General features: G+C 38.1%; 1 protein-coding gene across 1 annotated transcript; it reads left to right on the top strand.

Moving 5' to 3' along the window:
- The first annotated feature begins 4,844 nt into the window (after positions 1 to 4,844).
- On the top strand, positions 4,845 to 11,722 carry tdgf1 (teratocarcinoma-derived growth factor 1). Its single transcript, XM_084932562.1, has 6 exons — positions 4,845 to 5,288; positions 5,429 to 5,484; positions 7,343 to 7,627; positions 9,056 to 9,170; positions 9,442 to 9,551; positions 10,546 to 11,722. Exons 1-6 carry the CDS (start codon positions 5,266 to 5,268, stop codon positions 10,650 to 10,652), a joined length of 696 nt encoding a protein of 231 aa, XP_084788688.1. The 5' UTR covers positions 4,845 to 5,265; the 3' UTR covers positions 10,653 to 11,722.
- The last annotated feature ends 960 nt before the right edge of the window (positions 11,723 to 12,682 follow it).

Here is a 12,682-nt window from a genome sequence, read left to right as displayed (position 1 = left end):
GTTAAAGGTCATCTTGGATTTAAATTCAAATTCAAATTCAAATTTTATTTGTCACGTACACAGTCATACACAGTAAGATATGCAGTGAAATGCTTAGACAACTGCTTGTGAACTAAAGAAAAAAAAAGACTATGAATAGGATAGAAAATAAATATGAAAATTAAAATGAAGGGTAAATTTAGCTAGGAAGGAATAAACTATAAAAATTCAAGTTAAAAATAAAGTAACTGTACAACAACAAATTAAAATGAAGGGTGAATTTAACTAGGAAAGAATAAATAAAATATAAAAATTAAAGTTAAAAATAAAATAACTGTACAACAAAATACACAATACACAAATACACAATATAGAAATGTATAAGAATATATGAAGAAATATAGAACAATAACAGCAGCTGTACAAGTACTAAATGGTAATTAAGAAATATAATGTCCAGGGTTGTGCAATCCACATGTGTAAGTGTCTTGTGCAGTGCAAATATGCTTAAAGTGATTTATTTAAGTGACTTAGTGATAAAGTGATTCGATTAGATGACCACGCAGTGTAGTTGTGCAGTGGCCACTAGTGTAAACAAATGTCCAGAATGTCCAGTGTGTGTGTAAAAACCACATGTGTGGGTCAGTACTGTGTGGTGGTGTGATTGAGAGACCGTATCGCCTGCGGGAAGAAGCTCCTCCTCAGTCTCTCTGTGTTGGTCTTCAGGGAGTGGAATCGCTTTCCTGACCTCAACAGAGAGAACAGTCCGTTGTTGGGATGGCTGAGGTCCTTCATGATCTTCCTGGCCTTGGTCCAGCACCGCCTGCTGTAGATTGAGTGGAGCCTTTCTCATTATACCTTTAGACTGCATAACAAATCAAGTGCATTACACTGCAAATGTGTTTTCGTGCTGAGGAGTAACATAGTTGAGTGTCCTTTGGGATTAGTGACTAGTGTTAAAGTTTTTGTTAGGTTTGTGCATCAGTGATCAGTGCATTCTCAAACAGAGAGCAAAATCAATTTATTGAATGTGTTTGGAAACTTTTGCTGTAACTTGTGATGGTACATGAAATAACAAAAGCACAAACCCAGGTTGAAAAAAACACTCGTCTACTTTCAGTTCTGTGCTGACTGTTCTTTATAAAGCAGGCACTAGAGGGAGATGTTGCTCTGTCTCCATGAGGTTCATCTGTATGTAGGACAGAGTACCTTGAACTCCTAATAGTGTCTGGCTCGCCTCTGAAGTCTGTACAGGCCCAGCAGACAGTGCACAGAACACACCAGTGAGAGTGGAAAAGATAAATAAGCATAAATAATGTAGCGCTTAACATAATATTAGAAGGAAGTGATAAATAATGAACTCAATTTGGAGTAATAAGTAAAATCTGTATCTCTTATTAGACTGCTGGTCAGTCTGGAATGGGTAAGATGGATAAAAGACTCTCTGAGACTCATATTAAACCTATAAATCACTTTCCGTGAATGGCCATTATTATCTCAAATAGAGACCAAATACTGTGAAACCGCCACAAGTGCAGTTTACAAAAGCGTGTCCAATAATTCAGTGCTCTATTTTCTCTCCGGCTCCACAGCAGGAGGTGGCTTCCACAGCTTCTCTTCATCATTATATAATGATAAACTTGTAGCCTGCAAAGTTTCCCTCTACCCCTCCGAGTCTCCCTGCATTTTGTGAGCTTTCACATGCAGATTTCCTGTAGTGTTCAGATCAGGGCTTCCCCTCCTGCTGCTGACTCTCCTGCTGTGTATTAGCATGAGATCAGTCTGCATTGTGATGCTGCGCAGATTACAAAATACCCATTTCCACTTCTGATTGCCCGTCTGTCCTCAAAGAGACAGATTAACAGAGGTGAGTGGAGTGGGGGTGGGGCAGATCTGTAATACTGGTTTGGATAGTTTGGTTATTTCATCTGTGACCACTAGAACCAAAAAAAGATGCTTTATGTAATCTATGCGATATTTATTATTGGTAAATATTAGGAGTTTAGCTTTCATTATAATGACATTTGACTTGCAAGTGGAAAAAATGGCATTTTGTATTTATTAGGAGAACATAGAAGAAACTGTTACCTTTCAAATAAATAAATAAACTATATGAACTTCCTGAAAGTTAACCAAAAACTCAAATTCTTCTGCTCACCCTAGATTTGATGCCAGCTGTCATTGCACATTTCAACTGATTTCTAGCTTTGCTGTCTGTGAGGTGACTGCTACTAGGAGGTCACTCAAATGAACTCATTCTGCAGTGTTTACAGTCTGTCTGTTAGCTTCTAATGCTAATACAGGCAACAAACAGAGCTTTTCTACTGCTGCTTTGCAAGTTAGATGAAACATGATGTCTGATCTGATCAGATTCATGTTGCTCTGTACAACTCAGACCCACAGAACAACTTGCACATTTGTGTGTTGATTCATATAAACTGTGTTTCCCTGACTATCTTGGGTCCACATACACATTGTAGCTCTTATTGTTGCTACTGGATTAGAGCAAAATTTAGATCAGAGAACAATTTGTGATACAGATGAATTTCTAGAAGGTATCTGAGAGAAAAAGTTGCCCACACATTGAGTACCATGTCTGGACATCCATATTGCTTCACTTTCTGGCTCTGATGGACTTGTTTTGGAGCTGAGTTACAGCCAGACTCCTCATCATTTTCAAACTGTCTGATTACATACCATAGCCGGTCACCTTGTGCAGGTGACCCATATACTGGCTTTGAGTCCGCCCCAGACCATTACCTGTGTGATCTTAGGAGGTGGGAAAGAAAAGTGAATGGACTTCTTTAAGTTTCTTGAAGATGTTTCACCTCTCATCAGAGAAGCTCCGTAGATTACCATGACCTGGATGACAGAGAACCTTCACATTTTCTGTGCGTCATTCGCCCTCCCACTCTCTCCCGACACAACTGTCTGCACTGTCCCATCCAGTGAAGGCAAAAAGCCTCATGTTCTGAAAACTCAGCATCTTCCAAATCTTCTTCTTTTCTAAAATCACTGAGGTTCTTTGAATTAGATTTTTTTCACCATTTTGATTTATAAGGAGCAACACATGCAAAGCTATGTGTTTATTGTGCCTCAGCCCAAACGTGCAGCTGGAGAGAGCAGACACATTTGGGATATTTTTGGCATTTGTTGCTCCATTAAGTTGGTGGCAAACATTTTGTGATCAAAGTGTGGACAAATATCATTGCACAGAAATGACATAAGAAGCTATTTAAAAAAAGATTAAATTGAGATTAAATGCACCAAAAAGCTGAGCAGAGTGAAAAAACAGTGTGCAGAACTTAGAGCTATATGACTCTGAGGTTGCTGTTTACACTCTCACTGAATACCCCTCACCCACCGGACACCGAAACCATTCATCACAATGCAAGCAGAGTTTTTGAGAAGAAATCAGAACATCTGTTTAAGCATTTACCCCTGGATAAATGAATGGTTCATGACTAATAATACAGCCATTCTTTGCAATTAAATTTAATGCTGCGACTTTGGTTTTTGGGCATCTATGGAGTGGTTTTAAGTTGTTTTATTTTGTACATTTACCAAATTACATTTAGGAGAACCTGGAATTATTCACCAAATTATTTAAAAGTACTAGAAAACCCATAAAATAAAACTTATTAAAAAGGTATTTTACTCCCAAAAATCAGCGGAAAGTTAAGTATCTTACTATACCAAGAACAGATTTCTATGTTTTCTATATGTTTGTTTCTGCTTAAGAAAGTGTGATACAGAAGTGTGTGTGTGTGTGTGTGTGTGTGTGTGTGTGTGTGTGTGTGTTCTTGTTGTGCACTGAGGAAAGTTTCAGTTTAGGTGGTTTTCCTTTCAGGAGCAGGGTCATTAACATGTGAAGGTGAGGTTAATATGCATATTTACAGGGTGAGAGAGTGGGGGGATGTCAGCGAGAGAGGTGGAGGAAACAAAGAAAGAAAGAAGGCCTGTGAGGTTTTATATGAGCAAAGAATTGAATCTACTAAACCACAGATGGTTAAAAGTACTTTGATCTTTAATTCTTTAATGCCTCAATGTCAGCTTCCCAAAAACCGCTGAAAAATCATTATATACTAATATTTTTTCCACTTTAAATCAATTTTAAACCTTTAAAATCAGTTATTAAGTCACCTTAGTAATATTCTCTTAGACATTAACCCCTAAACTAAAAGGCTTTTATCTATATGTTATGTTTTTATCAAGTTAAACTGGTGAATCTTTATGTGCACCTGTCTTTATGTCCTGGGGACCATCCAAATAAAGTCAATTTAAAAAAAAAACATTTTCAGCAACACCTGAAAACCTTCAAAAAGTTTTCATTTAGTTACTTCCTCTCATATTATTTTAGCCATAAACGTTCCTTTTGTTCAAATATAAGGTGAGGTTTTATTTGAACAATTACAGCCGCTTGCTACTCTGCAGATTTCTTTTTTTAGGAGATAAATTTTATGTTTGGGGTAATTTAACCTTTCTTTTTCCAGTATTCTTTTCATTTTTTTTTTTTTTTTAAATCACCACCAGTATGAAAATCACTGGGCTCATTTTATACCCAGTGCAGAACAGATGAGAGATTCTGGCTCTCCAAAATTTCCTTTCTTTGTGCAGCATGTGAAGCATTTTACAAAACCCATTTCCACATGAAGTAGCTTTGAGTGAATTGCTGTACTTTTCTTAACATACGTGGGTAAGAACCATCTAATTCTTCTTCTTCCATCCAAAGCTCAGCAAACAAAACCAATTACCTGATAACTAAATTAGGAAACACGTTATTTTTCTGGGCCACCAGAACAGCTTTCAGCCAGTTCCCAGTATTGTTGATTCCACCTTCACCTCCACCCAGACGTCAAACAGAGAGCGGCCGTGAGGGGGCGTGGCTTCCGGAGCCCCTCCCCCCTTGCAGGAGAATCACCTGGACAGAAGATAAGTTTTAGAGACACGAAACTGCGAGGGGGAGACTCAGGCCCGAGGAGGATTTACTAGATTCTTATACGGCGTTTTAGCTTTTATGAAGTCTTTAAAGGGGAGTTTTTAGAATATCTTTTGGAGTAGCACCTGCTCAGGTTCTCAGCGTCTGAGTTATTTTTATGTCTATGGATACTTTTCTCTGACTTCTGGAGCTACAAACGTAAACTTCAGGGAATTTTTTTCGACCTTCGGCTATTCGCGGTTATATTGTATTTTTTCCTCCACTGTGAGTTGAAGAACGGCCAAGAAATCAAGAAGGCGGTTTGGAGTTTTTACTATTTTAATTTTTTTTTTCACCACTTCGCTAAAATGAATTGGAAGGAGATGCTCAAGTAAGTCCAAATGACTCTCTGTGAAAATAGCTGTTTTTTTTTTTTTTTTTTTTTTTTTTGGGGGGGGTTATTGTTGTTGTTGTTGTTGTTGTTGTTGTTTTTTTAAATACGTCTTTTAAACCAAATGTATCTGTTTCCAGGTTTGTGCTCTGCGCCTTCATGTGTGTCCACTCTGCTGCTGCTGTGTCTGCTTCAGGTCTGATCATCACACTCAACATACAGTCATCTGTGCTTGTTTGTCTGTTTTTCTGCTTTTTGTTTCTAATAAGAACAAAATGTGACATTGAATTGGAAAATTCCCCAATTACAAACTGTTGGTAAATTCTGACCCCTGCAGTGCGGGAATCTGGTGGCTCTATGATCCTGTGGGGGTCATGTTGTTGCCGTGCTTTGGAGTCACTTGTCTAGTTCCGGTCTCTGGGACTCTGGGCCGAGTTCCATTTATGATTTAGGGCCAACAAAAAACTTTATTTTTTTTTCTTTTAAATTGGTGTAAGATATAATTGGTCACCACCACAGGTTCCTTCTCCCTTAAACTGCCTAAACTGATTGCTGAGTCTAGAATAGAATATAAGAGAAAAAAATAGAATAGAGTGGAATAGCCCTTTATTGTCTTTGGTAACAGGTAGCTTAACAATAATGTGTTCATAATCCTTCTCCAGGGAAGATTTTTTTCCCCCCTTTCCCTGCATGTTTTTATTCGTCAAATGTAAAACGACTTATTTACTTTTTTTTTTTGTCTGTTTTCTAATAAATGTAATGAAGGAAGGCAGGGGCTTTTCAGGTAGTTAATTTCGCTCTCTTTAGTGGGACAGCTTATCTGTATTGCAAATCAATATAAAGTGATCGCCTTTTATCCTCTGATCAAATCTTTATACTCGATGGGATCCAGAAAGCATGACTGCTACATAAGTATAGAATTGATGTAACTTGTGTTCTTTGGCCTTTGAACTCACCAGTTGTCAACCTGGTTGAGTGGCTACAGAAGATTTTTGGACTGATTGTGTAAACCAACACCACCACCATCAGATCACCAAATTAGAAAATTGAGAAGGATGGTGTTTCCTAATGTCAGTAGACTGCAGAGACTTGGAGTGCAGAGCTGTAGCGCTTTACTGAGACATTTATTTAACTTTTTTCTTCCATTAATTTGTCATCAGTTCCTATATGGCCGCATGATTCAGAATATTAATTCATGTGATACAAATGTGAGCTCCTGGTGATCAAAAATGTTTGGGGGGAGGGTTTTATTTGTGCAGCTTGTTAAGCCATGCCTTACTAACATCACAAGTTGTACCACTTCATAAAGCAGCTCAAACTGTGTATTGTGTTGTCAGTGAACTGTGGCAGTATTTGAACAGCATGTTTGAATGTTGTTATAATTGATTTTAATCGGCTGGGGTTGTAGCTGCTAGAGCACAGAACACCCACAGTGACTTTTAATGTTTCATGTAAACAATAGCTCTTAGAGCACAATCAGCATTAAAGTATTGAACTCAAATGAAAGTGTGTATTTTACTGCCCTGTGCACTAAATCATCACTTTAACAGTTTTCTGCAGCGTGAATCTGTTTTACTGGCAACAGTGTTGAGCTTTACTGTTGTGTTTTCTATAATAGCATTTTTTAAATTGGAGTAGATGGCACTCATGGGGATCATTTTATACAGAAGAACTGCATGATGTGTAAAATTCCCCATTTTATTTGAATGTGCCCAAAGCGGAGAGCCCAGTTTAAAAGAGAAAGTTGATAATCACTGTTGTGGTACCCTTTATCTCTGACTGGGGTTTTAGGTTTTGTTGAGTCAGCTAATGCAAAGAAGCCTGGTTGTAGTGAACTTCTTTGCTGCAGAACCTTCTGGTCTGCTTGTCAGGAGGGTTGATGCTTGTTTTCACTTCAGTTTGTAACTTTATGTTGATGTTAGTGGGACTTCAGTCAGACCAATACCCCACAATCTCCTTTGATTTTATTTTATGGGTCAGTTTCTTTGGCTCACATGTGCCTTTGCTCTGTGTGACATGTAAAATTTAAAATTTGTTGCGTTTCTCTTTTGCAGGTTGCAAAGGAGACAAATGCAGTACTCAAGGCACCTTCCCTACAATGCCAGCTCTTCCTTCCTCCTCTGTTACCTCTTCTCCTTCACTTCCAGTAACTTCATCTCTTTCCTCCTCCATTTCCTCTCCTCCTTCAAGCTCTGCTTCCTCCTCTTCTTCTTTGGCGAAATCCTCACAGACCTCCCAGGACTTCCTGGGTCAGTTTACCCAGGTGAGGTCACCAAACAACGGGGACCGTAAACACCGTGACGCTAGCGCCGTCCTGCCCTTCATCGGCCTAACCAGCAGTAAGTTCACACTTTGGTAATGCACACACAGATGGAGACAGAAGGGGGAGACGAACCCCAAAAACCAATGAAGGAAAGAATTCAGCAGTTTACCTAAAACAATTTACCTGATGCTGTTCCGTAATTTTCCCTAGGATTTCTTTTTTGTAATGCATTAAAGATATATTTCCAGTTGCTCAGAAAGTTTTGTGTTATGCTGTCATACACCTTCAAATAAAACATCATATGAAAAACTGTGAAAACAAAACTGGTAATCGGCAACATCATCTATTCAGATTAAATAAAGTCTTTGATTAAAGAACCAATTGTTTAAAATAAAAACAGTATATTCTCTCTTCTGATTTAAGTGAGAGCTTTTAAAATGAAATGAATTCAAATGAATTTTCATTGTTAGCCATCCAAATAGATACTAAAACAAACCCCTTAATTAAAAGGTGTGGTTGTGTGGGCCGTTGTTGGTTCACTTCTAGTGTTTTTCTGCCATTTTCGGAGGTTTGTTCAGACTCTCTGTGTTTGCTGATGTGAAGCAGAGGATCACAGGAATGTGCTGCCAGCTGGAGACTCTGGTTTATCTCACAGATACCGATACAGTAAAAAAGAAATGCTTGACCTGAGGTCTGAGGGCACAGCAGTGGCCCCCTGAACAACAAATTAAAACACAAAATAAATCTTACAAAATTTAAAATCAGAAAGTCTAAGTTCATCTGTTAAAGGAAAACTCCATGAAAGACAATCAGAAAAACTAAGACACAAGAAAACTTTATATATTGAGTATAATTAATGATACTGGACTGAATACCTGTAATGGAGCTTACAGGTCTAGCATATAGACAGATTTACCTGGAAATAGCTGCAATATTTGGCATGTGAGAAAGTTTAACTGAAACCTTATCATGCTGTGACAAATATGAAATGCATACATAAGGTTTGGTGTTCATATGAAAAAGGCATATCTCTAATGGCTCTGCAGACACAAGCTCCATATTCTGTATCTAATTCTTCTTCTTCTTTAATCACACTTTTGTTGTTCTTTTCTCACTTAAAATGATCAATATTTCTGAAAAGCTCATGTAAGAGATGAAAAGTAAAGACCTCCATTACTAATTACAGGACTGTTAATTCTTCTGTATGGTTGCTACAGAAGTAGCAGAGAAACGCAGTTTTGTTCTGAGATGGAACACATTCCTGCCTTCATACATGGAAAGCATAAAGGTGGTAAGAGCAGTAGCAGGGTGCCCTTAGATGTTAGAGATAACAGCAGACCGCCAGGATATTGGTAAGATCGGAAACAGAGGAGCTGGCGTGGAGTTGTTCTGCAAAGTGACTTACAGATACAGGAGGAATTGGATGCAGGGTAGATTTTAAATGACCTGGATGGATTTGTTGTTGGTTCCCATTAAAATGTCTGTTTTTGTTGGGTTTTTTGAGGTGCTGAACAGAGTCGAAGCTGCTGTAAGAATGGAGGAACCTGCATCTTGGGCAGCTTCTGTGCCTGTCCTCCATATTTCACCGGGAGAACCTGCGAGTACGACCAACGAATCAGGTAAACCCGAATACAAAAATATTAGATGTGTGCTCCTGTATAATGCTCTACTTACTCTAAAATGCAAATTAATATTGACTATACTGGTTGAGCCAACTTGGTCTAATCTAACTTAGACTTTGAGAATGTGTCTTCAATGTCTCTGACTGTTTTATGACCAGAAATTATCACCAATATGGTTCTTATGTCACTGGTTTAAAAAAAAAAATCTTAAATATCTTAAAGAATCAAGTGCTTGGGACTGGTTTTAATTTCGGTCATCTGTGTGCAGGACCTGTGGTTTGATTCCTCATGGCGAGTGGGTTCAAAAAGGCTGCTCCTACTGCCGCTGTGGTTATGGCACGCTGCACTGCTTCGCCAACGTCTTCCATAAAGACTGCGGTAAGATCCAATGAGGACTAAATAGAGATTTGCTGCAGTTCAGACCAGGTTTATCTTTTCTTCAGAATCTAGAGGGCCCGCGTGTCTTGACTGTATTTGTATATTTCCATGTGGTTCATTCAGTCCTTTAGATGTATGATCAGGTAAGCGAGGGCTATTTTTGTTTCTGTGTGGATGAGCTGTTGATGGCCATCAGACAGTTTGAAAACTGTCGTTCACACTTTTTCAGACTTACAACAAAAACAATTCCCTTCAAGTGTAAGTGTCGTATTCAAACTCGCACCCCACCCACTCATTTACAACTCAAGGCAATGCATTCTTTCTCCTTAACTCCAGCACAAACAATGACAACGTGTAAGCACTTTTAAGATAAAGCTTATCCAACATTTTTTTTGAGGTATGAGTAGTTGCAGCTTTTTGAGTGATTATTTTATTTATCATGAGCTCCATTATTTCAAAATTCCGTAGCCAACTTTCTAAATAGCCTAAAGCCAACACTTTGGATAAATTGGCCTATCATTGCTGAACATACAGACATCCTAAATCTTCTAATCTAAGAATTGTGCAGTTTTCCAGCTCTTTTTGCTGTTAGCGCCTCATGCCTTTTCTGCAAGTATCTGCTTTTTTTTCCCCTCCCGAATTGTTTTTAGTATTAAAAGCAGAAAATATATTTGTTGGTTCTTTAGCCTGTCAGTAGTACAATCCACTCTTCATCTTTTTTTCTAACCCAAGAAATAACAAAGGAGACACCACCGTGCAGTACAAAGCCAGATTTGGGTGAAAACTAAAGTGACCATGCTGTGTGTAAGATGAGCCTTCTTGAGAGAAAGTGTGTTTTTTTCTGTAATAAACAGGGCCTTAAAAAATAACCAACTACAGAACATAAAATAAGGCCATAAAACAGTTAGTGAAAAGGCTTTTGAGACACAGAATGATAACAAATCATAACTTTAATTCTACTCAAAATGACAGTTTTCCTGTTTCTGTTTTCCAGATGATTCTGATGAGGTACGCTGGTATCGTTCATCGGCTGTCAGGATGATTCCCACTGGCTTCTTCTTCTATCTGATCCTGCTTCCTCCTTTGTATTTCTTCATCTGATGCCTTGAAACACCTGGATTTATGTGAAACTATGAACTGTGTCTTAGCCTCAGCAGGATATTTTTGAAAGCTTGAAATCAGAAGTGAGTCCTTAGCAGGGACAGATTTTCTGAAATCTATCATTTTGCATCCAGAAGGAAGAGACAGACTTTGAACTGTAGCTGGACTGGACTGTGTCCTGATTTATGGGGACTCTTTTTGATGCTGTGGTTTATAGGGATCCACAGGCCACCCTGTCCCCTAACCAGATCTATTTATACCCCCTTCTCGTGTGAGCACTAAAAGCTCAGTAGACTCAACCTTTCTCTTTCAATGTGAGCATTTTGAAGGATTTGCTGAACTCCCAAGTTAACGCGATTCACCCCAAAAGACCCAACATAATTCTCCCAATTAAAATGTTCAATATATCATTCAGAACTTCTTCTCGTTCAGACAAACCGTGTACCCCTAATTCTTTGTTTCTATACCCATATATGTGTCAGATGTCTTGAAGAAGAAATGAAATATGTGAAGGAAGCTGTACATAAGATTTTTATGAAAAATATAATTTTTTCTTTGGTAATTTTAGGATCTCTTACTAAACACTAGATTTTTTTCTCTTTGTAAAAGATGATACAGAGTTTCTGTTTTTTACACTTGGTGTCTTCTGTCTTTTTGCACAAACTCAGCCAGTGTGACATTTTGTCCTTAAATATAAACATGTACGCACTATGTGTTTATTAAAGATTTACAGTACTGTGGCACTGATAGTGTTTGTATGGTGAGAAAATTGCTTTGTCTTCATTTAAACTATAACACTCAGTTTACCAAATTAATATGATTGCATTGCAGCTCTTCCTTTCGTTCCATCTCTGTGACTCTATTATCTGTAGGTATTTTCAGAAGGAGCTGTTCTCTCCCTGCCTGTTATCTCCAGAGTTTATTGATGAGGTTAGGATTGATTATCTGCTGCTCTCTTATCTTAAACAAACACATCAGCTGTTGTTCTGTAGTCTGTCGCCCTGCCAGCTGCTACAGATCACAGCTATAATTAACAGGCAGAGTAAAAAATAATTTATATCAAAGTTAAACAATCATTACAGTATCTGTCTGCCTTGGAAGCTGTAAAAATAAACTTTTTTTTTTTAAAAAAATGAAGAGGTCTCATTGAACAAGACTGTCCTCCCTTGAAAAAAAAAACAATGTGTTGTTTGTGCAAACTCTTGTTACAACACATAGCTGTTGTTTGTTTTTTTTTAAAAAAGATAAGTGACCTTTAGAGGTTGTGTGAAAAGGGGCTGCTGGTGATGTGGCCCGTCCAGGAGGCACAATGAAGCACCCTGGTGAATTCAGCTTAGTGCTTTAGTGTTGTAAACTTACCCAAAACAAATCCCAACAGCAAGTTAAAGGGAAACTTGAAAAGCAGGTGTTTGTGCAACCAGCAACATGTCTACATCGTAATAACAACTTTCTCTGTAACCCTGGGAGGTCTTAGTTATCAGTTAGATAAGGAGTAACCCCTAGATAAATATGTGCTAAAGGAGTATTTTAAAAACATGTTTGTATTGTTCTCTGACTGACAGCTTAGGCTTATTCTTGGTTACTTAAACATTCCAGGGGTACAGTGGGAATATTTCCAAATTTAATTTCAGAAACTCTTTCATGGAGAGTAAACATAAAAGAGAATGTGTGTGAGAATGTGTGTGTATATATATATATATATATACACATAAACATGTATGTATATGTATTACTGATATATCACTATGAAACATTGTCTATTTAATACAATATAACCTCAAATGCTTACTTAAACCTATATTAAACTGGTGGACATGGACAGCTGGAGACCTGTTACACTCTTTTGACATGTGAAGTCTGCAGCCTGGGGAGCACGTGTAGCTGTTGCATTACAGTGTTAAGTCCGTGCAGTCCCAGAAAACAAGCCAGCATGTGGACATCTACGTGGATTCTTGCACTAACTGTTTGATGATGAAAACTACATCACTGGGATCTGAGCGGACCCACAGATGCAGAAAGTATAATGCCTG

The sequence above is a fragment of the Perissodus microlepis genome, chromosome 7 (assembly GCF_051167445.1).
Source record: "Perissodus microlepis isolate ML-2025 ecotype Zambia chromosome 7, ASM5116744v1, whole genome shotgun sequence".
Taxonomy (NCBI): Eukaryota; Metazoa; Chordata; class Actinopteri; order Cichliformes; family Cichlidae; genus Perissodus; species Perissodus microlepis.
Note: the sequence above shows the minus strand (reverse complement) of the source record. Positions and strands in the feature narration are given on the sequence as shown.